The following is a 27,737-nucleotide window of genomic DNA, read 5'->3' as shown; positions in this document are numbered from 1 at the left end:
ATCCCAAAAAGTATACTTTTTTCCCAAAATGTGGCAAAATATTCCCAATTAAAAAAAATAATTTTTTTTTTATTTTTATAAAGAAGTGTCTAATGCGTATTTTATCTCAATTTTAATTCAATTACATCTAACAAAGTATTATATGATTTTGTTCTTTTAATTTGAATGATTATAAAGAGTTATGTAAAATTTAGTATTTCCCTAATCAGTGGACTTTTCGTGTGGAAAAAAGGCTAATAAATTTATTTTCCCATTGTCATGAAAATGCCAATAAAATTCCCAATACCAAAGCCATGGGCTATCTTTCCAAAAAGTGGAAAAAATAACCTGTAAAAATTGAGCAAGGTGTCTGCTGTTTTTTGTGAAGACAACATGCAAAATATTATGTGTCAATGCGACATGTGGGGGTATTCGTCACGTCTGTGACAAAGCTCTAGTTATGTTTGTTTTGGTCCATTGGGTGGGTTTACTGACCAAATTTCATAGCTCTGCCTTGCTGTTTCATTATTATGCATAATTTTGTAATCTGACATTTTTGGTTAATATTCACATGAAGCTATTTTCAATATCTCTATATCTTCTACATATATTGAAGACCTATAACTGTTGCCAGCATTTTAGTGGGATTATGCCCACTATTGTTCGGATGAGGTCTGCACAATGCCAGATAAAATATAAGGTTCGCGAGTACAAATCTATATACATGTACGTTCTTGAGAAAGTTTTCCATGTCATTTCCATAAACAAACATTTGAACAACTTTTCTGAAATCCTGTAGGATCAACCACCCCAGGCCTTCTACGCTGTGTTTGATGGCCATGCAGGCACAGATGCCCCCATTTTTGCTGCCAAGCACCTCCACTGCAATCTGGTCCACAGATGTGGCCTTGCTCAGGATCCCGCAATGGCTTGCAAGAAAGCCTTCAAAGTCACAGATGAGCAGTTTATTGTCAAAGCAATACAAGAGGTAGAGTTTTTATTTTTTAAGGGAGTCTGTTTTCGGAGAAAACCCGAGCTATTGTCATAGCCAGCTTGTCCGCCGTAGGCGTCGTGCTAAAACCTTAACATTGGCTCTAAAATCAAAGTGCTTCCAGCTACAACATTGAAACTTCATATGTACATGCGCCTTGATGAGTTCTACACGCCACACCCCCTTTTGGGTCACTAGGTCAAAGGTCAAGGTCACTGTGACATCTAATATCAAACTTTAACATACACCTTAACATTCGCTCTAAAATCAAAGTGCTTCCACCTACAACTTTGAAACTTCATATGTAGATGCACCTTGATGAGTTCTACACGCCACATCCATTTTGGGTCACTAGGTCAAAGGTCAAGGTCACTGTGACCTCTAAAAAAGAAAAAAAAAGAAATCTGACAAGCTTTTGCAGCAGAGCGTGGCACCTGTTATGCGGTGCTCTTGTTTGAAATATATAAGAAAATGATGAGTAGCAGTGAATGATTGATATGATTTTGAATTTTAAAAAGGTTTTTACTCTGAATCCATTTTTTGGCAAGAAAAAGTTCATTAAGTATAACTGGTTTCTTATTTCTCATTTTTTGTTTTCTAAAAAGTTATATGAATGATATTCAAATTCTTGAATGTTTATGTGTGATTTAAAATATTTTGTAAGTCATGGAATTTAAATAGTTTGTTGTAATTAAAAAAACAATTCCCAGGGCTAAATAAATGCAGGTTTGTTATTCAATATTGATGGTGTTTTTTGCATTATCAATATTAAACAAGCCATAAATCAGTAAAATAATGGATTTGCCCTTGTCCCTACATATGGGCTGTGCTCTGTGAAAAGGGGGTTTAATGCATGTGAGTAAAGTCTGTACAGGCTAATCATGGACGACACTTTCCGCCTAAACTGGATATTTGCTAAGAAGAGACTTTCTGTTAACAAAAATACCATAAAGGCGGAAAGTGTCATCCCTGATTAGCCTGTGCGGACTGCCTTATTCATTGCATGATCAACTTTTTCTACCAATATTACAACCATTGATAACATTATAGCCTGAAATGTACTGAAATTGCCACTTACATGAAGTGTGTATTTGTTTTTAATGACAATTTCCTGGTACAGATAAAATTGTGAGAAAACCTGCGTTCTCCACTCTTTTTACAAAGATAACATCAGTCATTGATGACCAGTAATAACAGATGATGTTATGTTTGTTCCATTAAAAAAAAACTTATTATTTACATGTACATTTACAGTTTCCTTTACCCAGCAAATGATTATTTTCTGTTGGTATTACTTGTGACATAAAATATATCAACGTGTTAATCTTTATGATGCATTTACTATATACATGAAGTATTATTTTACATAACTTATTGTCAACAAGAAGCCCAGAGTTCTCGTTTTGTAGGTTTTTATCTTTAAATCTGTGACCTAAAAATAGCAATTTTATTTATCTTCATACATACATGTACCAGTTGTATAAATGTACCATGTATCTACTTAGTAAGTTATAATGGCTTACATAATAATTGTATAGCTACATTTCACTTAAGCTTTTCACTTACTTTTCATTACTACTCTTTGTAAGTATAGCTAATCAGTAAACCTGCTCTTTTCATCATAGTGGATTATTTATTTTTTTTAAATTCATATACTTGTTGATGCTTATTTACCGTATGTGTAATAAACAACTAATGGATTCTTTTGTTTCTATAAAAAAGAAAGTTAATAATATTTAATGTAAATATGCTCCTTTTTTTCCTGTCTACATTCTTGCCATTTTAATTTTATTTAAGCAGTAACCAGAAAAATCTTCCCAAGAAATTGTTATGTGTACCATGAACATAAATGTGTCTATTTTTTTATAAAATTTCCTGTAAATGTTAAGAACTTTCTTTTCATTGAATAGATTTATTCTTGTGTTTATTCAATAGTGAATTTTTTTACTGCTTCTGTTAAATTTAGCCTTGTAGGGGAAAACTGGGTGTAATGCATGGGTTTAAAGTGTCTTCTTAGATCAGCCTGTGCAGTATGAACAGGCTAGTCTGGGACAACACTTTCTGCTAAAACTGGATTTCTTATAAAAAGAGAAAATTCCAGAAAAGCGCAAAGTGTAGTGCCAGATTGGCCTTTGCAGACTGCGTAGGCTAATCTGGGACGACATTTTATGCCCATGCATTAAGCCCAGTTATTGCAAACTAACTCCCTTTTCCACCCTTTTGTTGCCTAGCAATGGCGCAGTGGCTGTACGGGTGTGACGGCCTTGTTGCGGGGGAGCAGTGTGTACCTGGGGTGGCTTGGAGATTCCCAGGCCATGCTGGTGAAGGATGGTAGAGTTGTAACAAAGATGGAGCCCCACAAGCCGGAGAGGCAGGTTAGTCTGGGCTTTCTCCATATAAGCCTTCCTCTGTGAAATTAGGGCTTAATCATTTTACCACTTAGATTTGTTGTTTTAACTGGGCTGTTATTGGCGAAACTCCGAGGTATTATCATAGCCAGCTCGTCATCCGCCATCCACCGTCTGCCGTGCTAAAACCTTAACATTTGCTCTAAAATCAAAGTGTTTCCACCTACAACATTGAAGCTTCAGATGCGCCTTGATGAGTTCTACATGCCACATTTTTGGGTCACTAGGTCAAAGGTCAAGGTCACTGTGACCTCTAATATAAAACTTTAACATAGGTTATAAAATCAAAGTGTTTCCACCTACAACATTGAAACTTCATATGTACATGCACCTTGATAAGTTCTACATGCCACACCCATTTTTGGGTCACTAGGTCAAAGGTCAAGGTCACCTTGACCTCTTATTTAAAACTTTAACATAGGCTCTAAAATCAAAGTGCTTTTTTCTGAAAAGCTTTCATTTATTCAAAACTGCACCCGCAACCGAGCGTTGGCACCGGCTATGCAGTGCTGTTGTGACATATTTGTAGTCCCCCAGAACATAACATTTAATTAAAGACCTTTCCTAATAGATTCAAGTTTTAAAGGCAAATTTTTGCTTTGTCTCTGAGTGGGAAAGAGTTAACCCTTTCAGTGCGGGAACCAAATTTTAAAGGCCTTTGCAAACAGTTTGGATCCAGATGAGATGCCACAGAACGTGGCGTCTCATCAGGATCCAAACTGTTTGCTATTCTGATACTATTCTTTGAAAAAAAATCAAAGAAAATGCTAATTTTAGAAATTCAGCAGACGACATTTTAGCAGACAACAAATTTTCCAGCATGCAAAGAGTTAATGCATGTGCCTTAAGTGTCATCCCAGATTAGCCAGGGCAGTATGCACTGTCTGCCTAAACTGGATTTTTGTTGAGAATAGCCCTCCTTCAAATGAAAAATTCAACAAAATGGATAGGCCAGCTTTTGCTGACTGCACAGGCTAATCTGGGATGAGATTACATAATATATAAAGCCCATTGTTCACAGAACGATGCTGATTTGTCAATGTTTCTTGGGCAAACATGTGGGGAAAAATATTTGACAACTTTGAAACAACTGATAAATGTTAAGTGTTGCTTTAGGGCAACCAAATATTGCGCTTATAGAAAGTATTAACTGTATATGTTAAATGAAAAATTGAGTGATCGGTTTATCATAGGAGTCGCGTTCTGAGAAAACTGGGAATAATGCATGTGCGTAGTGTCGTCTCAGATTACCCTGTGCAGTCCGCACAGGCTTAATAGGGACAACACTTTCTGCTTTTATAGTATTTTTCGTTTAAAGGAAGTCCCTTCTTACCAAAAATCTTGTTTATGCGGAAAGTGTCATCCCTGATTAGCCTGTGTGGACAGCACAGGCTAATCTGGGACAACACTTTACGCACAGGCATTATGCCCAGTTTTCTTAGAATGCGACACATTGTATAAGTTTTCCATGCATGTTCCATCTACTTTCAAAATGTTTTACAATTGCATCTGCATGGCAATAAAAAAGTCTGGTTTGTAAGCTTGTACAAAATAAATCAGATATTATGATTTCATTATTCTTGAAAGGAAATTCGTAAGTTTTGCTTTCATTTGAAACTTATAATTTTGCCTCAATTAAATGCATTTGGAAGGGCAAGACTGTGCTATAAACATCAGCAATCTTGTTTTGCTAGGCCTGTCATAGTCTTAAAAATGCTTTATAATTCTCCTCCCAAAATTTTTTTGGGGGAGCATATTGTCGCCGCTTCGTCTGTCCATGCGTGTGTCCGTCCGTGCACAATTTTTGGCCGGGCTATTTCTCAGCAATTAATGACCGGAATTCAATTTAACTTTATGGGAAGCTTCACTACTAAGAGGAGATGTGCATATTATCAGCCGGTTCTGGTCAGATGATTTTTCACAGAGGTATGGCCGTTTTAAATTTTCCATTAACTGTACATATAGTGCAATTCTTGTCCCCCCAACTACCAGACGTTTACTTTTATCTGATTATATAGTGCAATATTGTGACAAAAAAAACACTTTGGGAAGCATCTACCGTCTCGGACGGTTTCTTTTTTGTACTATAAAATGCATATGGAGTACAGGTACTCTAAGTGCAGCCTGTACCCTTCAAAAATTATTCCAGTATTTCACTTTTTACAGAGTTAACTTGTTTGTCTCTAATATGTAATTTACCAACATGTTCTCATTCAATTTGTTATGACTTTTATTTAAAAAAGCTATGCATTTTGTGCTCACCCCATTTTTTGTTGCTTTGTAAAAATAAAAGAAAATGAGATGTATAACTTATCAACATGTATTTTATAATAAAAAGGGAAACCATAGCTTTTAATACACAATACATAATGCATTGCTTTCATACAATAACATGTATAAATGCACTTCCTTCCCATTTAAAGTATGCAATTTAGGTGAGCCTTGTTCTGAGAAAACTGGGCTTAATGCATTTTCTGTCCTCACAGGCTATTATAATAAGGGACATCACTTTCTGCCTTATCTGGATTTTAGCTTAAAAGAGATTTCTCAAAGAAAAACGCTATAAAATCTGACAAATATTGTCGCTTAGAAGAGATTTCTCAAAAAAAAAAAAACGCTATAAAATCTGACAAATATTGTCGCTTAAAAGAGATTTCTCAAAGAAAAACGCTATAAAATCTGACAAATATTGTAGCTGATAAACCTGTGCATACCGCACAGGCCAATCTAGGACCACACTTTACGCACATGCATTAAGCCCCATTTTCCAGGAGCGTGTCTCAAGTAGATTTTTGTATCGTAGGATGAGCGAGACCGTATTGAGGAAGCAGGAGGCTATGTAGCGCTGGTTGCGGACATGTGGCGAGTAGGTGGCAATCTGGCGGTCTCCAGAGCTATAGGTACTCTCTACATACTTGTAGTTTCTGTGCTCCCTGAGCGAGGCATAACAGATTTGTTGCTACTATTTCATAGGGGTTGCTGCAGGGCTCATGCTGGGCTCAAATTTTAGGGAGAACTGACTTCTCCCTGGACACTGATTTAGGAAGAAGTGAGGAGGCTTTAGGGAGGCTTGGACAGAAAATATTGAAAGCAATCAACTAGATTATTCAACACAAATTTAGTAATAGTGAACAAAGATGCGTCATTGACATTTATAATAATAATAATCGTCCGCGGATACGTAAAACACATCTACAAAACAAACTTATAGCCTTAGTTTACTGAACATACCTGCAGATCGTGCAGTGTCATAGACCAGTATTGTCTTTGACATACCAGTCAAACAAATCTTAACTGAGTGTTTTAGTGAATTTCTCTGGTGAACCTTCTTTTTCATCGTCAATTTTTTGCTTTGACCCAGTTTTGGGTGATTGACCATTTAGCCATGATTTTAAAGACATTTTAGTATGTGAAGTCTGTTTAGTTTCAGAAGGACTAATGACCAAAAATAATGATAAATTTTTTGCGCACACTGAAAATTAATTACAATAACTCAAGTTTCTTTTGTTTGCATAACTTACCTTACGTATCCCATTTACTCGCTGCAAAATTATTGCACCTTTTTGCGTTTCAAAAACATTCCCCGAAACATCAGCATAAAGCAACCATTCTTGCCGACAAAAGATCACAAGTATATGATACGATAATTAATTGTAATCACTTTAATTTATCAATTAATATGGCAATATCAGCCCTGTGGATTATCTGTTATCACTTTCAAATCAGTTTCACATGACAGACAGAAGCAAACTTCAATTATCACCCCGCTTGCATGTGACTGCATTCGAGTTGAACGCTGACTAGACGAGTATCGATCACCGATTGGATAAGTTCAGAGGTTGAGAGAATCAGGGGCGGGGTTTACCTCAAATTACCTGTCGCTCAATTGCGACAGGCTCCGGGCTGCGATAGTGTGTATTGGAAAATTGAATCAGACCTTGACATCGAGAAAACTGGATGTTATCAAATTCCTGTAAGAGGGAGACTGAAAGTCGCTTTTTATCTACAATTTCTTAAATTTTAGGCAAAGATTGGCGTAAGGAAGTGACTTTTTCGCTGACGTCGCCCCCTAGTGCAAGCCCTGGTTGCTTATGGATTTGCCCTTGTGTTCTGTGAAAAGCGAGTTTAAATGCATGTACGTTAAGTGTCATCCCAGATTAGCCCGTTCAGTCGCACTTTCCGCCTAAACTAGATTTTTGCTAAGAAGAGACTTCTGTTAAAGAAAAATACCATTAAAGCGGAAAGTGTCGTCCCTGATAAGCCTGTGTGGACTACACAGGCTTATCTGGGAGGACACTTTACAGACATACATTTAACCCCCTTTTCACAGAGCACGGCCCAGACATGGCGAAAGACTGTCACAATTTACAGGCCAGACTGCCCTAAGAGGAGAAATAATTTAAAGGCCAGTTGTTAATTTCACAGGCATCAATTTTAAGTGGTTTAACCTGGATGGACATTGCATAGTGGATGCACAAAGGGAATGTTAACATGTGGTTAATTTATGAAAAGGCAAAAAAGTGTGAACAGCCTGATTTGAAGGAATAAATTAAGCGTTTTTTTCAGTTTGGGAAAAATATTTACACTTATAAACATACATAATTGAGTTTTATTGATGATTTATAAATAAATTAAATACCTTTACCTTTTATTATGTTGTAACAGTAAACTGTTTGGAATGACAAACATAATAAAGCAGAATATGCACATGAATCTGATTATACACAGATCCATGAACATATAAATGGAATCATGTTTGTCTGTTTCTATTTTCAAACGATATTTTTTTTAGATTTCTTTTCGTGAGTAGAATGAAATTTATATTATGAACACTTATTCTTTGACCTTCATAAATTTCTAATAACAATGTGTTAATTGTCCCCTACCGGTTTCACCGGAGGGGACTTATGGTTTGCGCTCTGTGTGTCAGTCAGTTCATAATAATTTTTCATGAAAGTTGAAACATGGATAGATGGCAATATGGACACTATACACGTCATTTCATTTTGTTCCTACATCAAAAATTCTGGTTGCTATGGAAACAAATAAAAAAATGATAATAAAAAAATTCTGACCATGGTGGAGCTGGTAGGGGAATAATATTGCTTGGCAATAATCTTGTTGTATCTAAAACATATTCTCCATCGTTCAATGACAAATGCTTTTCATTAATCCATGCTAATTACATGATGTCCATCGTTGATTTGATTTTTAGCTCGGCTGTTTTCTGAGAAAACCCACGGTATTGTCATAGCCAGCTCGTGGTTTCCGTCATCATGTCGTCCGCCATCCGCGTTGTGCTAAACCTTAACATTTTGTCAAGGTTTTTAACATTGGCTCTAAAATCATAGTGCTTCCACCTACAACTTTGAAACTGCATATGTAGCTGCACCTTGATGAGTTCTACACTCCACACCCATATTTGGGTCACTAGGTCAAAGGTCAAGGTCACTGTGACCTCTAAACATCAAAAAGAACAATTCTGACAAGCTTTCATTTCTTCAAAAAAGCACCCGCAGCGAAGCGTGGCACCCGTTATGCGTTGCTGTTGTTAATTTTCATTTTGGCTGATCAACGTAATTTCTTTTTATTGTCCGACATCTTGGGATATTTGCAACATGTGTGCAACGCAAGGAAAAATCGTAAATGTTTGTCAACTTTCGCAGCTATGCGAGAGGCCCCATTCACATTTGGAATAATTCTATGAATGTATTAATTCTGCAATGTTCTACATATGTCTTGCCAAATTTGGTGAAAATGAACTTTTTTATATACGGAAATATCATAATCCGGTAACCACGAAATAATGTTGTTGTAAAAATGGCAAGTGGGTTACACATTTTGAAAGCAAAAATATCCGGACAGTAAGTCCGACAATCTTGCATTTCACCGTCAGCCTTTTTCATTGTGCGTCGGCAATGTTCAACGGGCTGACGGGCTTTTGCTGTGTCTGACAGCCCATATTAATGTTTGTTGGATTACTGTGAGGTGCTTAACTCTAACAATAATGTTTCTGGAGGGATGAACCAGAGTTATTAATCACCATGCGCAATCATCTGAGGTTATTATATGCCGATATGAAGTTAACAGGGGTATACTGGAATCACCATGAACATGTGTATTTCTGTCTATCAGGCTGTCTGTTCATTTGTTTTCCACCTCTTTATGGAAGCGCTGTTGATTCCTGTCATCAGCCTGTCGTGTTGTATTACATGCCATACCCTGTTTCCCATGTAATAATACCATAACATATATTTTTATCTTACACATGTGTAATATACTTTTAAAGCGTTTTCATTGGCTTATTTTCGTTAGATTGACCAATCGCAATTTGTTACAAATGTATTTTGCTGAAATGACGTTGCAACGTCAAATGACGTCATGAAATGTAATCAACATTCAGGATTAATCATTATGTTTGCGTAAATATTTATTTAATTTGCTCATTTAAAAGCATGTGATAAAAAAGATCTGTCACTGGTTGTCATTTTATACCATATTTTATTAAACTTGTGCAGGAAATTCGTTAGTAAGCTCGCCAAAGGCGAACTCTTCTAGTTCATCTTATTTAATATTAGTACTTATATTTCTTTCTCATTGATTTTTCATACAGGTGATGTACAATACAAACCGTTTGTCTCGAGTGATGCCGAAGTCCTGAACATCAAGTTTGACGGCACAGAAGAGTACATGGTTCTGGCCTGCGATGGATTGTGGGACGCAGTTACAGAGCAGGAACTACCACGCCTAGTGTATAACTACGTGATGGAAAATGACGGCGATTTAAAGGGTGTTGCAAAACATTTGGTGCAGTACGCGAAAGACAGCGATTCTCAGGATAACATTTCTGTTATAGTGGTTTTCTTCAGGGATACATTAATGGAGCCACAGGCCGATGCCGGTCTCTTCAATTTTTTGGGCCAAGATTCATATCAGGATTCGAATGATTCCGGTAATAACAAAGATGATATTAATAAAGGGAGCGGTAACTCAGGTGATGATAATGATGATGATAAGTCAGGGAGAGAAAATGGTAATGGTGACGGTGGTAATATTAATTTTAATGTAAATGGAAGTTGTTTTGGTGGAGAAAGCAATAGAAGAAATAAAGATGCAGAACAGACAGATAATGAAAGAAAGATAGATGAATACATTGATCAAGAACTTGGTGTCCTAGCTGATCTGCCATGTGAGGAAAACGATAAATCAGAAGAAAATGTCAGGTACTCTGAGACAAGCGAAGAGCAGCAAAATAATGAAATTGAAAATGATACAAATGAACCATTAGAAGAGCTCAAACTAAGATCTTTTGATCAGTTTGAAAATAATGATGAAGCTGAAGCAGGGATTGCTGTGGAGAACAGGAGAAAACTACTGACTGAAATTGATCACAAGAGTTTCATGTATGGAACATCAAATTTAAGCGAGCTGCTTGGAGGTAAAGATGCTTTACAAATCAGTGAGTCAGATCCAGATTATTATGGGGTGTTTAACACAAGATTAGTTGATGGACCAATAGATTTAGATCACCTAGATGAAATAAATTCATCTCTTTTGCTCAAGGATATTGCAGAGTCTGTTTACAAGCACAATCTTGATGAGGATCAGGATTCAACAGACCCCAAAACAAGAGCGAAAATCAATGAAAATTGTTTTGCCAATTTTGACAAAGATCTTGAATTGAGTGTTAAAAACCACCTGAAAACTGAGAAGTATGGTCAAAAGAAAAGAGAAGAAAGATTGAAGGAAGCGACTAAACTCCAGAGGCGAGATCCAAGAGGTAAAGGCAAGTCCCCTGTTTGTTGGGCATTTACTGGTAAAAACCGAGCCTCAGTACAAAACTACAAACTCAACTTGGCAGCTAAATCATTTCATCGCGGGTCAAATGCATTGTTTGCCGCAGAGGACATTCCAAATGTGAAACCACCAGCACCAAAATTTGCTCAAAATTACTCGCAAAACGAAAACGTACATAACATTGCTAACATTACAATGTCGCACAATAAACTCGATAGTCTACCCCCACCGTTGCCGAAGATATTGCCCTCTAGCTTGGAGACACTTTCTGGGTTTAAGGTGTTTGGAAGCAAGGCAGGACGTCAGAATGGAGGTCAGAAGTTTCACACGACTTGGCGTCCTCGCAAACCCCTAAAGCCCATCTCCAGTGTGGTTTATGAGACTCCTCCAACACCATTCATGAACTCTAAGATAGATGTTTCTCGTCAGCATTAGAGCCTCAGTCTGCAGAAACTGGACTTTATGCATGTGCCTAAAATCTTATCCCAGATTAGCCTGTGCAGTTTGCACGGGCTAATCACAAACAACACTTTCCCTCTAAAGTGGATATTCATTTAGTAAAGATTACCCTTAAAAGAACAATTCCATACAAACAGAAAGTGTTGCCCCATTGTCCCTGATTAGCTTGTTCATACTGCACAGGCTTATCTGGGAGGACACTTAACGCATGAGCTTTAGGCCCAGTTTTTCTAGAACTCTGCTAACTTGATACTGTTTGTTTGGCATTATGTCTCTGAACAAATTTGCGAGGTTTGGAATTAACATTATTTAAGAAAAGTTGGTGAATAGATTAAGCACGAGATTGCTTTAGTGTTTAAACATACACATGTACATTTTTAAATCTATAACTCAGGAAAATATCGGGCCTTTAACAACTACAAATGCAACAATCTCTGTTAATGCAAACAGTTGCTTTTACTCAGTCTAGTTCAGTTTGACATTCTCAACAGTTTTTATACATGTACTAGGTTCCAAGATTATCATGAAATTTACCAGTAATAAAAAACATAGGCTAAAATAATCTTACTCTGTCCATGTTTTGATGGATAAAAATTATCAGTTATGGCTATGCCGTATTGCAAAAACTTGCCTTGATTATTTTATTAGCTCGGCGTTTTCGGAGAAAACCCGAGGTATTGTCATAGCCAGCTCGTCGTGTCGTCCGCCGTCCACGTCGTGCTTAAACCTTAACATTGGCTCTAAAATCAAAGTGCTTCCGCCTACAACTTTGAAACTTCATATGTAGATGCACCTTGAGTTCTACATGCCACAACCATTTTGGGGTCACTAGGTCAAAGGTCAAGGTCATCGTGACCTCTTAAAAAAATATAATAAAAAAAATCTGACAAGCTTTCATTTATTAAAAACTGCACCCGTAGCCGAGCGTGGCACCCGTTATGCGGTGCTCTTGTCTTGTATATCTTTTATATTGTGTAGCTGATAAATAATAAGCTCTTATAAATCAAATAAATTGCGTTTTACCACTCTAGAGACCACATTTATGACTTTATTTTGATTAAAATTGGTCCAATGTTCATCTTAAAAATATCTGACCTACATGTAGGCTCAAATCTTGATCATTCTTATAGAAAAACTTTTTCACACAATTATATCTTATAAAACTATTGTGCTTTGGAGAAGCCGCATTTTATGAAACAAACTTGACAAAACTGGGTCAGAATATTTATCCTTGCAAAGGTCAAATTTGGGTCCTGTGTTTCAAAAAAGTAGATCTAGTGGTAAAATCTTAGAAAAAAACATGTTTACACTCTAAAATCCTCCTTAATGAGTCAATCTTGATGTGGCACGGTGGAATGTTTATCTTGACAATATTAATGCCAGGTTTGAATCTGAGAAAAGTGAAAATAAAAACCACCATAGTTTACCAGGTTAAGGTTGCCACACTTTGTGTATCTTGTTCTCAGTTAAGCACTTTTGAGCCTTAATGGCCCACCTGTTCATCGAGTTTCTTTCTTTTAAGTTTTTCGGCGTAGCTGTTTAACGTCACTTTTGACCTTACCTGACCTTTTTAATTCAAATAAAATTTCCCACTGCTAGACACGAATGAATACACTTCATTTATTCCATTGACTGATTTGAACATACCACCAAAACATTGGAAACATGAACGTGTCTTTGTAACACTGTTTTACTGCTTGTTCAGCATGAAACAATTTTATCTCTTATGAAAAGGCTTGATAGATAGAACAGTTTTACACTCAACTCTCGACATCAATACAGTTTGTGCGTGCACCTTTTATTTTAAGAGGATTTCCAGCGCCAGAGCGTTTGTACTTGAAGGCTATGTTCTCATATTAAGTAATTACTTCCATATTCCTGTCTGTTTACTATTATATCTAAGTTCATAAAAGTATCATTTTTCCCTATCCTGATATTCGTTTTGACCAAACCATTTTAAAGTGTTGACATGGTAAATGTCTTGCTTTTCGAAATAACATACATCTGTTCTTGTATATCAAACTTGTTCTCCAGTTTGGTCTAACCCATCTATGCCTAGCGTCTAAAAAAAAGGCCTTGGCAAACAGCATAGACCCAGATGAGACGCCCCATGATCCCTAATTTTAGAAATAGATTGATCCAATTTAGAAGGATGGCAGAGTTCATTAGGCTAAAATGGGTTAAGTTTTCACAGTTTCATTTGATATTTTAAGAGCTCTGCAGCTATGAAGAGACGAGGATTAATTAAACGTATTGAAAACAGTCTTGGCAGTACACGGCCTTTTAAGCGCAAGTTTCCACAAATGAGTCCCAAATAATAGATGTCTAATTGCTTTTGAACATGTGTATAGCTTCTTATTTTCAGATACCCTTAAGTGTTGTTACATTTACAAATCTATGTTGTTTTTGGGAATGTTTTTTGAAAATATTTTGGATAATTGTTTTTAACTTTTTGTGTATTTCTTTTTACTTCTTTGAATGCCAGTTATCATGCATTTGTATGACTTACAGTCTTATGTACTTACTTTTCAATCACACCTTTATTTATTTAACAAAACTATCCCTGATCATTATTTGTATTTGTATGTTTGATTTATTGGTTTTTGTCTAGTCATTTGTCAGCTTACTGTTTAAGACTTACAGCTATTGTACACTGTTGCATTAACAATTGTATTTAAATTACAAAAGATATTACACAATTTTTGTTATAGTTATAGTTATACAATTATAATTGAAATAATTTGAAGCTAAATGTTGGCAATTGTGGTAATAATAGCTTGTCTTCCTAATGCTTGTTATCAACCCATGTGGTTGAATTCCCACACATCAGAACTCCAAACCATTTGTTGTCCCCCACCATCCGATATTGTTTTGGACGTTGTCCATCCGTCTTTTCGTCCGTCCGTCTTTCCGTCCGTCAGGAGCAATATCTTGGAAGTGCTTTGGCGGATTTCATTGAAACTTAAAACATTGAAACTTGGTATGAGTATATATGGATAAGAGGATGATGCACGCCAAATGGCATTGTACACCATCTGTTAATAATTGAGTTATGGCCCTTTGTATCTTGAAAAAAATGCTTTTTTGAGTGTCAAATATAACACTTTTGTGTCCAGAAACATATTGGCGGGGGATATCAATTCAACGAATTTGCTTGTTATTACAGCAATGAACAACAATAAGCTGTAGTTGATGTATAAACCCTTTCCTCCATAAGAAGCAAAGTGAAAATGTTTTTTGCAACCAACATGAAACCAGAACAGCTAGCGAGTTACTTTCTGTCTGTTCAGGATTTAGGCTGTTTGCTGCTCATCAGTGCCTTAAGGTTGAAAATAAAGCCTTTGAAACTTGTATTTAGTAATAAAAGTATTTAATTAAACTTAACCTTCTATGGGACAACAAATGTGTCAAAATATGTATCTAAGTGGTAAAGGGTAAATTATACCTTTGCGCTACAGTTTCTTATATGAGCGATCAAGGCTCCTCATGGCATCCTCAAACTTGTACTGGTCATAGTTGAGATGAAAACCTCTGAGGTCGCATGGAGTTATATGTAGCAAGTTTTTTAAATCGTGGTATAGAAATTGTAAGTTGAATATAAAGGGGCAGAACTTAAGCAATTATTTATGTTGGATATCACAAAAATACATGTGCAACTTCATATTCTTAGAAATAATGCATGTAAGAAGAATTTTTTTACATCGAACAGTTTTAAGCACTTTGTTGGACGAGTTTGGGTTTACAGACAGACAGATTGACTGACTTGCATTGTGTGACCAGGGTTTGGCTTTATCCCCTCTTTACACGGTGTGGAGGGTGGGGTATGGATATATTAATTTAATACCACATTTATACCTCAGTGTTTTAATTTGATATTCTCTTAGTATATAAGGGCTATGACAAGCGAAAGGCTTAACTCTCCCCCTGATGTTAGTCTAAGTCTACTTGGGTTACCCAAGGGTATACCGGTTATTGATTTTTGCTAAACCTATTGTAACTGTAAATGATTAATTTATGATGTAAGTTTCTTTTCTTTTGATATTGTTGTTGTTTTATGTTTAAGTGTTTTTTTTATTCACATGTATAACTATGTTATCTTGTATCCGTTTTTTGGGTTATAATGTAACAATATTATTATATTGTGTAGTGTAGTGAGTTATAAAAAAACAACACTAATCAGGAATAGTAGTACTTTAGAATGTGGACCCTGGAATGCCTTGTAATTGTCTCTGTTGTGCAGATGCTTGCCATATGTTTTGAGATTCTGTATGTACTGTACATGTATATATTATTTTTATGCCCCCCTTCGAAGAAGAGGGGGTATATTGTTTTGCACATGTCGGTCCGTCCGTATGTCCGTCCACCAGATGGTTTCCGGATAACTCAAGAATTCTTAGGCCTAGGATCATGAAACTTCATAGGTACATTGATCATGACTCGCAGATGACCCCTTTTGATTTTGAGGTCTAAGGTCGAGGTCAGGGTGACCCGAAATAGTAAAATGGTTTCCGGATGATAACTCAAGAACGCTTATGCCTAGGATCATGAAGCTTCATAGGTACATTGTTCATGACTCGCAGATGACTCCTATCGATTTTCAGGTCACTGGGTCAACGGTCAAGGTCACGGTGACCGGAAATAGTAAAATGGTTTCTGGATAATAACTCAATAACGCTTAGGCCTAGGATCATGAAACTTCATAGGTACATTGATCATGACTCGCAGTCGACCCCTATTGAGTTTGATGTCACTTGGTCAAAGGTCAAGATCACGGTGACCCGAAATAGTAAAATGGTTTCCGGATGATAACTCAAGAACGCTTATGCCGGAGATCATGAAACTTCATAGGTACATTGATCATGACTTGCAGATGACCCCTATTGTTTTTTAGGTCACTAGGTCAAAGGTCAAGGTCATGGTGACCTGAAATAGTAAAATGGTTTCTGGATGATAACTCAAGAACGCTTATGCCTAGGATCATGAAACTTCATAGGTACATTGATCATGACTCGCAGATGACCCCTATTGATTTTCAGGTCACTAGGTTAAAAGTCAAGGTCACAGTGCCAAAAAAACGTATTCACACAATGGCTGCCACTACAACTGACAGCCCATATGGGGGGCATGTTATACAAACAGCCCTTGTCATAATATGCCTTTGTTTTAACAGTAGGTGTGCATCCTCACATGCATCAAGGTCAAAGGTGTTATAGTTTTGTTGCGTTTTAGCTCACCTGAGCAGACCATGCTTGTGACTCATTTCATTTGTCGTCTGCTTACAACATTTATCTAATAAACTATTCAGGTGACATACTGAACAGTTGAGTTCCTTTAGGTTTCAGGTCAGCCCCCTTAACCCTCTACCACTTAGGTTCATATTTGTATGCATTTTTAGTCCCTTAGATAGCTAAATATAACTTAAGACCTTTCTTACTAGATTCAAGTTTTAAAATCTTCATATCCAACCCTTAGATACTGATGAGCAGCAAACAGCATAAAACCTGCACAGACTGCAAGTTACTCGCAGGCTGTTCTGGTTTTATGCTCTTTGCAAATACCCATTTTCACTTTGCTTCTGAGTGGGAAAGGGTTCAGGCTTGTTTGCATTACTGCTTCTAAAGTTCTTGTCCTTTTGATCATGTTTTCCTATTTAATAAGTTTATAGTTAAACACCACAAAGAGGAGATTGCTTCTTCAGCCAAATTGTTTTATTGTAGACTGCAACAAACCTGAATGTATTTTAATTTTCTACTTTATGTCATACTTGATCATGCTTTTGTTAGGACTATCTATTTAAACCAGTAATGTATATATGCTATATGTGAGTAAAACATTTATTATGCCCCCCTTCGAAGAAGAGGGGGTATATTGCTTTGCACATGTCTGTCGGTCTGTCGGTCGGTCCGTCCGTCCACCAGGTGGTTTCCGAATGATAACTCAAGAACGCTTGGGCCTAGGATCATGAAACTTCATACGTACATTGATCATGACTCGCAGATGACCCCTATTGATTTTGAGGTCACTAGGTCAAAGGTCAAGGTCACAGTGACCCGAAATAGTAAAATGGTTTCCGGATGATAACTCAAGAACACTTAGGCCTAGGATCATGAAACTTAATAGGTACATTGATCATGACTCGCAGATGACCCCTATTGATTTTCAGGTCACTAGGTTAAAGGTCAAGGTCACAGTGACCCGAAATAGTAAAATGGTTTCCGGATGATAACTCAAGAACGCTTATGCCTAGGATCATGAAACTTGATAGGTAGATTGATTATGACTAGCAGTTGACCCCTATTGATTTTCAGGTCACTATGTCAAAGGTGAAGGTCACGGTGACCTGAAATAGTAAAATGGTTCCCAGATGATAACTCAAGAACGCTTATGCCTAGGATCATGAAACTTCGTAGGTAGATTGATAATGGCTGGAAGATGACCGCTATTGATTTTGAGGTCACTAGGTCAAAGGTCAAGGTCACGGTGACCCGAAATAGTAAAATGGTTTCCGGATGATAACTGAAGAACACTTATGCCTAGGATCATGAAACTTGATAGGTAGATTGATCATGACTCGCAGATGACCCCTATTGATTTTCAGGTCACTAGGTCAAAGGTCATGGTGACCCAAAATAGTAAAATGGTTTCCGGATGATAACTCAAGAATGCTTATGGCTAGGATCATGAAACTTCATAGGTACATTGATCATGACTGGCAGATGACCCCTATTGATTTTCAGGTCACTAAGTCAAAGGTCAAGGTAACAGTGACAAAAAACATATTCACACAATGGCTGTCACTACAACCGAGAGCCCATATGGGGGGCATGCATGTTTAATTATAATTTAAATTCTTATGTATAACTTAAAGAAACTGGTATGACTGGTATCAAATATAATCTTAATATACACGTACCACTTAACTTATAAGTTTTTAATATGTTCAATATGTATATTGATGTAAATGAACAATATCATATGTGTATCCATATTACCTGTACTTAGTTTGATTATCTAAGGAATGCAAAACTATAATTACATGTATATTTGATGTACAATTCCAATGTTATGTTTATATATGTTCACTTAAGTACTCGTTTTATTGTTGTAATCGTGTAACCGTCTACTGTTATTCCCACGTTTGGAACGAATCCAGTCTATATTTGTATTAAATAATTCATCCTCTGTAATGATTTGTTATCTGTAATTCTGTGTGCAGGGTTAGCACTTGCAGGGCTCTACATGTATGTAAAAGCTGTCTGAGGATAAACACTGTCTCTTTTTAGCTCACCTGAGCACAATGTGCTCATGGTGAGCTTTTGTGATGGCCTTTTGTCCGTCGTCTGTTGTGCGTTGTGCGGCATCAACATTTGCCTTGTTAACTCTCTAGAGGCCACATTTATTGTCCAATCTTCATGAAATTTGGCTGCCACGGGGCGGGGAATTTTTCCTTATATGGCTAAATATGGCTATAATAAAATCTTGTTAACTCTCTAGAGGCCACATTTATTGTCTGATCTTCATGAAACTTGGTCAGAAGATTTGTCCCAATAATATCTTGTTATCTCAGGTGAGTGACTTTGGGCCTCGTGTATATAAAATGTGGCCGTTCTTAACATATTCATTTTAAGACGGATACTTTTATCAATTTTTGGTTATATTGGATTACAGCTAACGTAGATTTTCAACAATAAACTGTTACACCGCGCAAAAAAGTTACCAACATTGATTCTGAACTTCTGGTCGATGATTTTAAACGTTTTGCGCAAACTATTTTGAAGTGTTAATACTGTGTTATTTTAGAATGACATAACAGTATAAATTCAAGCGCGACGTGAACTAAACACAATGTTTATATTCAGCCAAACTGTTGTAGGGTTTAACAAAAATGAATGATTACAGCAAAATATATGAAAACAGACGTAGATAAGAGTTTTATACGTCTCGGCTATCTACGTCTCTGGTGAAAACTACCAAACAAATGAAATAATGAGATTCTGAAAATGTAGATTAGATCTTGATGACTACTGTATACCTCTTATTGATCGAATTAAAAATAAAGCAGCGACATTTCCCCCCACACGGACACCAGTAACTCGGCGCTTCTACAACTGGCAATTAAACAAAATGCACGTTTATTCTTTCACCTTAATTTTATTTAAAGCAACGTATTTTAAATGCATAAATTGTTTCGCACGTAAAGAATAAAACTTAAATAAAATTTAATGACTGGTCAGAACTGTGTATTTTATTCCTTTTCAAATCTTCAAATATCAACAGCAAACCCAATCCCGAATCTTTTTGAGATGTTTTTTAAATGTTCTGATGCCAAGAGCCGTAAAGCGATTTGCCACAATATCCACGGAGAGTTGTCGTTCCTCCTCTCACATTCAATCATTTTGATCCATCTATGCTGGTTCCAGTCAAATCTCTGCGCGGAGGTTGGATTTTTTGGTCAATTCGTTCGTCCGTTTGTTTGTTAGTCCGTCCGTAGGTACCAGATTACACCAAAATGACGCGTTCCCTCTAACACCAATATTACTTCCACATCTTTGACAGCGCAACGCAACACTCGGCACACCCACACTGCCAACTATCCTCATTTGAGTTTGACATTCTTATCCCTTTTGGACGCAAACTTATTGTAATGGGCTAATGAAACGATGCCGGCAAGGCTTCAACTATGGATCGATGCGGTCATTGAACGCAGTATCTTGTTTTCATATAAATGACGGTAACAAGCAACAACATTACAATCGCTTTTGCGAAAATCCACAAACTGCTTTGCTTTTTCACTATTGTACTATCCCCTCCCCGTCATCGTACGTAATAAAAAGAACTAGAGTTCAATAAAAATCATAAGTATGAAATAATTGTTTGGTATTAAAGTTTAGTGAGTGAACGAAATATGCTACTATTTATTATGAACGAAGGCTCTGTGGCATTTATACAGCGGGTCGAGTCTAGATGTGTGATCACTCAGCTCAGCCGTTTGTTGTTGCCTGAATATAACCGGAGAGTATAAAGCGCGCATGACTTTAAAGGGGCCTTTCCACGTTTTGGGTAATTGACAAAATAAACCTTTGTTTCCGATTCGCAAATTGTCGTTTTAGTTATGAGAATTGTGAGGAAATAGTAATACCGAACATTTACCATGCTCTAAAATATCCATTATATGCATCTTTTGACGATTTAAAAACCTGAAAATTATAAAGCGCTGCAACGCGAAACGATTGAATAATTTTGAAATGTTCTGTTGTTGTCGCTTTATTTTGGGAAACAACGGGGATTGCTTATATAAGTAAAACATACATCCGCTCATAGCATGAGTACGGATGGTTGCAGGAGACTTTTTACTCCAGGAATCCAGGGGTCAGTGGTTCGAGCCCAGTTTAGGGTTTCTTTTTGTTCCTTTTTTCAATTGTATTCTTGTTGTTGTTTTTACGAGAGATTTTTAGGTCCAATGTTTAAATTTATCAATATTAAGTATTTAATGACAAGTTTCAAGACATGCCCAAATCTGTAAAATGGCCCCTTTAAGACTACCTGTTGTTGGTGCGCCGTAGCAATTTCAAATAAGATCGCGCTACTATCTGTCTCGAAATCGTTCCCTTTTAAGAGTGTTTAACTTTTGTCATAAACTAAAACCATTTACATGTATGTAAAAAAACTGTGTGAATTGAAGCGATATTTCCATATTGATTGAAATAGCCTTCCGGTTTATTAAAATCTCACGGTGCGTCATTAAATTAATAATTGAAGTAACCGATGGAGTTCACAGTCTTGCACCTAATAAGCACTTAATTTAACACCGAACGTTTTTAATAGTTTAATCCTGTTTTAAACTAATATCAGCATGAAAGGAAAATTGGTGAGCTACTAACTTTACAATATAATTGGTATTAAAAGTTAGTTTGTGTAAGTTTTCTTAGTGGCTTCGTTATTGTCAGATGTGTTCACAGCCAACCACCAATCGCGCAGGTGCGAGCGGTACGTAACCATGGCGACGCTGTTGTTGGTTCTGTCCCGGGCCCACGGGCTTACGTCATCGAAATAGCTTTGGTCGCTGCTGCAAAAAACGCAATATATGTAATACATTTCGTGCATTTTTTCAATTTTCTATAAGCTATTAAGTTAAGTTGTTTTAATGATATTTTTATACGAAAGTTACCATCCAGCTATGCTTTCGAGATATATTATAATGCCATCCGGGCATCGATAAAACATCCCATTATTTTGGTAAATCGGGTACAACATGTCAATGATTTTCTCTGGAGGGACCTTGATGTATTGAAATTTGTCCTAAGGTGAGACACATATTCAAAAAAGGAACAATTGAAATAAAGAAGAAAAAAAAATCAAAACTAAAACTATACTACAAATTCCCGTTTCATTTTATTTCTTATTTGTTTCAGTAACATTTAACTGGTGTTATGAATTTACATAAGTGCATGTTATCCGGTTACGACGTTTGAAAAGTTTAATATATGACAAAACAAATTTAACTTGATTTTTAATGTATTATTTACGTACGTTGACAGTAACGTACGCCTATGATGTAAACTTTCCGATTTAATGGAATTAGAGCCACATAGAATCATCCAAATATGCAATGATTTTTAAATAAAGATCTTTATTTACACATCTTTGAAATATCTTATTTTATAAAATTAACTTTATATGTCAAATAATGACCATGTTATAGGTGGTTTTTGTGTGACGTCACAAGAGGGGTTTTCCGTTACTAAAAATAGATTGGCCGTCAACTTCTTGAACGCGGCCAATTACATTGTATCAGAGTAAAGGTCGTCGGAAGACTTAATACTTACAATTTCACAAAACAATACTATAAATATCCGTATTCTTTTTTAAAATAAGAATTTAATAAATGCTATTTCAAAAATAATAAAACATATAATAATTTGAATATTATTATAAGTGGTGTGGATGCGATAGTGTTATTTTTCATCAACGATTGAAATTTAGTGTAAGGGGTGCATTGAATCAGTTTTAAAACAAAGCCCTAAAATAGCTCAATGCATTTCAATCTTGAAATGTATTTTTAAGTTTCTTTTACATAGAATGAATTTTCGTTTCGTTAACATTGAATGTAAATATTAATAAATTTAAGCATTCAAATTGAAAAAACACCTGCATATTTTGCAAATTGAACTGTCTTTGCATGTACACGTATATTGAAAACTCTTCCCTAAAATGACCAAACGCGATTGCTTGTTTTCATAATGATGTTTCGAACACTGCAATAACGCACGATCTTTACACATTATAGCAGAGTTTACATTTGCAGGTACCCGTTAAATATGTTAATTGTGTAGCAGTAAATGTGTACAATATTTTAAATGTATAGTTATTAAACACTTTATAATTATGTTTAAACTGGCTAATATAAATACTTAATAGTTCGTAGCTGTTGATCCATTTCGGACAAATGTCTATTTTTAAATATGTTCAAATATTTTATTAAAGCAACTGTTAAGTTTTTGACTTAATATGTCGAAAGATGACATGGAGGTATCTATGGCAAGCGAAATGCACACTAATTCCTTAAACCACGGTTTAACAGTTAACTATATAGTTAAGAGACTTTGAACCCGGGTTCAAAGTGCCGTTTGCATGTTAAATCCTTAAACCCGAGTTCAAGAGTTTTAACTGCGGTTCAAAGTCTCTTAACTCTATAGTTAAGAGAGGACCAATGAAATCGCGGCATTTACCTTCTATATATAGCTAATTGTGGTTTAAGCTCCGCTGATTGGTTGTCTCTGAATTATGTAGATAAGAGATTTGTATCTATGTTTAGACACACTTTGAACTGCGGTTCAAACTCTTGAACTCGGGTTTAAGGATTTAATGTGCAAACGGCACTTTTAACTCGGGTTCACAGTCTCTTAACTCTATAGTTAACTGTTAAATAATTAATGTGCATTCCGCGCGTCTTAACCCCAGTTTAAGACTTTGAAACGCAGTTTAAGACTTTGAAAAATAGGTTAAGACTTTTAGGTGTTTGGTTGTCTCTGCACATTAATTATTAACCAATTTCGTCATGTGATATTGTTTTGTTCCTGGCGCATTTCTATCAAGATTGCGGCGGATGAAGTTAGTGAATTATTACGTACGTTTGAAACAGCATTCCAAGATATAGAAAGAAAACTTCAAAGTGGTTTTGCAGACAACGCAGACTTCGTCAAAAGTGTGAGGTTATTGCAGAAAATAAGGTTATATTTATATATTTTCTTTGTGAACCTTTTATGGTATAAATCTGATAGAAATACCCCTAACCGAAATACAGTCGATTCGGATTAGTGTACAGTTTGTCATATTGAGCAGACATTTAAGCCAAAGTTTAAAGCCAATAACTAAACAGTTGCTTTAATAAAATATTTAAACATGTTTAAACAATGCTTGCCACCATAGGATGGCATATGCCCCTTTTTTCACATTTTTCGAAACCTAAACGCAAAGTGTAACGGAAAGACAGACGGACAGTGCAATCACTACATGCCCACTTTCGAGGGCATACACAAAGACATTTGTCCGTAATGGATGAACATGAACTACATAGTATTATAGAATATATTCTAGCCAGTTTTAACATAATAATAACGTATTTAACGGGTACTGGCAAATGTAACCTCTGCTATTACGTTTAAAGATCGTACGTTACTGCAGTGTTCGAAATATCATGAAAACAAGCAATCACGTTTGCTCACAATAGGGATATAAAATACTTGCGTAAAATAAATTAAAAGTATAGATTTATGGTATCATTAAATGCTAGATTGTTGTCACTCATTATCACTAGTAAACAGATTTTAATATACAAGTACATGCAAAGACAGTTCAATTTGTAAAATATGCAGTTTTTTTTTCATATATACGCGCGGAAACCCCTTGTTCAGGACCGTGAAACCGGCATTATTATTTATTGACCTTTTTGCCATTCCATAAAGCGTACTCTTAGTTTAAGTGTATGCTTTATTGAATGGCAAAAAGGTCAATAAATGGTAGGTGATTACGATCGAAAAAGACACGTTAAGATGTAGACTTTGTACAAAGTGTATTTCGTTATTTATATCCACAAAAAAGCCGATTTATTCCTAGTTTACACACTGCACAGGCTAATCTGGGATAACAATTTACGCACCAGCATTATGACCAGTTTTCTCAGAACGCGACACAATTATGTTAATGATTCATTTTATAGTTTGTTAATTTCATTGACTACAAATTTGTATTACACTTATGTCTACCTTGAGGTTGTTGTTCATAGTATAATTATGTTACAAATATAGTATTTTCTGTAAACAGTATTTGAGTGTGTCCAAGAGTATGATATAGCTGAGATCACTGTCAAATTCTTGCTTTAACTTATATTTTTATGGGCCCGTTTCATCAAACATCGTACGACAAATTTAGAATACGATACGAATTTCAAAGAAACATTATTTTAACAGACCGAAGCATATTTTTGCTTATTTCAAGTAAAATCATTTATTTCATCATGTTCTTACCGATGGCTTATATCTTGCGGAGCTATTTATCAACAACTTGTATATTTTTAGTTTTTAAATTTAAGTTATAAATTAAGATTGTCGTACGATCTTTGATGAAACGGTCCCATAAAAATATAAGTTAAAGCAATAGTGAAAGAGAATGTGGGAAAATGTAGCTAGAAATGGTTTTGAACATGTATAATTGTGTCGTGTTCTGAGAAAAATGGGCATAATACTTATGCGTAAAGTGACACTTTCCGCCTTATCTGGATTTTCGCTAAGAAGAGACATCATTTAAACGAAACATTCCATAAAAGCGGAAATTGTCGTCCCTTATTAGCCCGTGCGGACTGAACAGGCTAATCTGGGATGACAATTTACGCACCAGCATTATGTCCAGTTTTCTCAGAACGCGAGACAATTATGTTTATGATTCATTTTATAGTTTATTTATTTAATTAACTACAAATTTGTATTACATTATGTCTACCTTGAGGTTGTTGTACATAGTATAATTATGTTACACTTATAGTATTTTCTGTTAACGAACAAATGATTTTGTATTGAATACTATGCATTAATATTTGTTTTCTACCCAATGTTTTCTTATAGGGATCACTTGTCCGTCGTTTGTCTCGTTAAAAAGTATTAATAGCATCAGTTTGAAACTTTATACATTAATAGACCTCATTGAGTGGGAGTGCGTCGATAAAGAACTCTTAGCATCCCGCTTTGTTAAATTATTTTTAATTTATGCATAACCATTATTCTTGTATTAGTTAAGTTAAATTGTCATAAAAAATGTTGTCATGTCATTTTTCCATTTTTCTTTTTTGTGTAACGTTTTGAAAATAAAGCTTTTATTTGTTGTTATTATTATTATTAATACGGATGTTTTAGTCCGGTCTGTTTCCAAATCGTTACAATGGTAAAGTGGTATAGGAGAGGTTGAACATATGATTTTGATTAATAAAGGATTTATATTATTAAACTAGTGTTTTTTCATATTTATCAATGTATGTGGTTCCGTAAATAAATCGGAACTATCCACTTCCGGGTTAAGAAATTGAGATAATTTAGCGATTACATCCATAAATTTGGTAATAAAACGACAACATGAATTAATAACTAGTATTATTACTGTATATATTCAACAGTTAGATAATAAATGTACATTCCGCGCTTGTTAACCCCAGTTTAAGACTTTGAACCGCAGTTTACACTCTTGAACTCGGGTTTAAGGAATTAATGTGCAAACGGCACTTTGAACTCGGGTTCAAAATTTCTTAACTATATAATTCAGGGCCGTACCCAGGATTGTTTTACTGGGGGGCCCAACCGGGGAGGGTTTGGGAGGGGTCCCCCCTCCCTATATATATACTTTTTTTAATTTGGCACTTTGCAAGGTGAATTTTAATGCTTATAAAAAACGTATTTTGTGCTATGAATTAATGGAATATAACAATATAGTATGATAAATCCAACAAAAACACATATTTTTCTTTCCTTTTTTATCAACGTTTCGGCTTACGCCTTCATCAGGATAATACAAATAATAACAGAAAGCGGATGTTACGTCATTGACTTAACGTACATTAAAATGCGGGAAAATGTACGTCAATAAAATGAACGTTAATTAAATTAAGCTTAACTTTCGGATTCAAGAATACACAATTTCCTATAAAATTATATATAAAAATACTAATAGGAAAAAACAAAAGTAAGCTTAATTAAATTGAAGAGCTAGTCTTTTATGTTAAAAAGAACTTTGTTATTCATACCATTAGGGTGTAATGTTTTAAGTCTATGTATATAGTAAGTTTCTTTACATAGACGATCTATGTTGTTATTAACAACATCAATTGGCATAAAGGAAAAGTCATTTGCGCTGTGGTGATCTTCATTAAAATGTGATGCGACCAAAGTTGAAAATTCAGGGTTAGAAAAGTTTCTTATGTCAAATCGATGACTGTTCATTCTTTTTGACACCGGTTGCATGGTTTGTCCAACGTACTGTTTCTTACACTGTTTACATGTAATGAGGTATATTACATCTTTAGATGCACAATTCATATTCTTCTGTAAATTAAATTGCTCGCCTGTTACTGTACTTTTAAATTTTTCTCCAACGTGTATGGATTTACAATGGGAGCAACGTGTTCTTCCACAGGCACTGGACGCACGTGAACTGTTTTTTTTTTTGGAATATAACAAGTAAATCAGCACATTTCGGAAGTCTTAAGCTTTAAACATTGGTGTGAATTCATAACAATATTAAAGGCTTAAGATTTCCGAAACTTACAGGTTTAAACTGACTATTATCCACATAAACTCTCGTATTGCTTCCACCATTTTTTTCACAAATCAATAACGTCACAGGTTTTTTTTAATCTGATTTTTTGGGAAAGACCGTGCCATTTTTTAGGAAAAAAATTGCGCGAAACGCCTAATTTTTGGGGGATATAATGAAAGTCTTAAAGAATCAATTTAACATATTTTACTGTTTTCAAACAAATTCAAGGAAAGAGATAATTTAGTTATACAATAGTTTTCTACACTGGATCAGGTTAACTTATATAATGAGATCGATTTGTT

At 35.6% G+C, this 27,737-nt stretch overlaps 1 protein-coding gene and 1 long non-coding RNA gene across 3 annotated transcripts in view; both read left to right on the top strand.

The window, feature by feature from the left end:
* The window catches only part of LOC127871918 (uncharacterized), a 55,437-nt gene extending 36,616 nt beyond the window's left edge, over window positions 1-18,821 (top strand). Inside the window, exons 4-8 of one of the 2 annotated variants that reach the window (XR_008045617.1) lie at window positions 779-967; window positions 3,202-3,345; window positions 6,182-6,278; window positions 9,992-16,111; window positions 16,402-18,821. Coding sequence is in view for 1 of the 2 variants with exons in the window: in XM_052415200.1 (XP_052271160.1) it covers window positions 779-967; window positions 3,202-3,345; window positions 6,182-6,278; window positions 9,992-11,610 (2,049 nt within the window). In the remaining variant the exon portion in view is untranslated. Of the gene's footprint in view, window positions 1-778; window positions 968-3,201; window positions 3,346-6,181; window positions 6,279-9,991 lie in introns of both variants that reach the window. The other variant, XM_052415200.1, reaches the window with a different exon arrangement.
* The window catches only part of LOC127872055 (uncharacterized), a 207,360-nt gene that overhangs the window by 58,220 nt on the left and 121,403 nt on the right, over window positions 1-27,737 (top strand). The gene's annotated exons all lie outside the window — the stretch shown is intronic.

The sequence above is a fragment of the Dreissena polymorpha genome, chromosome 1 (genome assembly GCF_020536995.1).
Source record: "Dreissena polymorpha isolate Duluth1 chromosome 1, UMN_Dpol_1.0, whole genome shotgun sequence".
In the NCBI taxonomy this organism is placed as follows: Eukaryota; Metazoa; Mollusca; class Bivalvia; order Myida; family Dreissenidae; genus Dreissena; species Dreissena polymorpha.
Note: the sequence above shows the minus strand (reverse complement) of the source record. Positions and strands in the feature narration are given on the sequence as shown.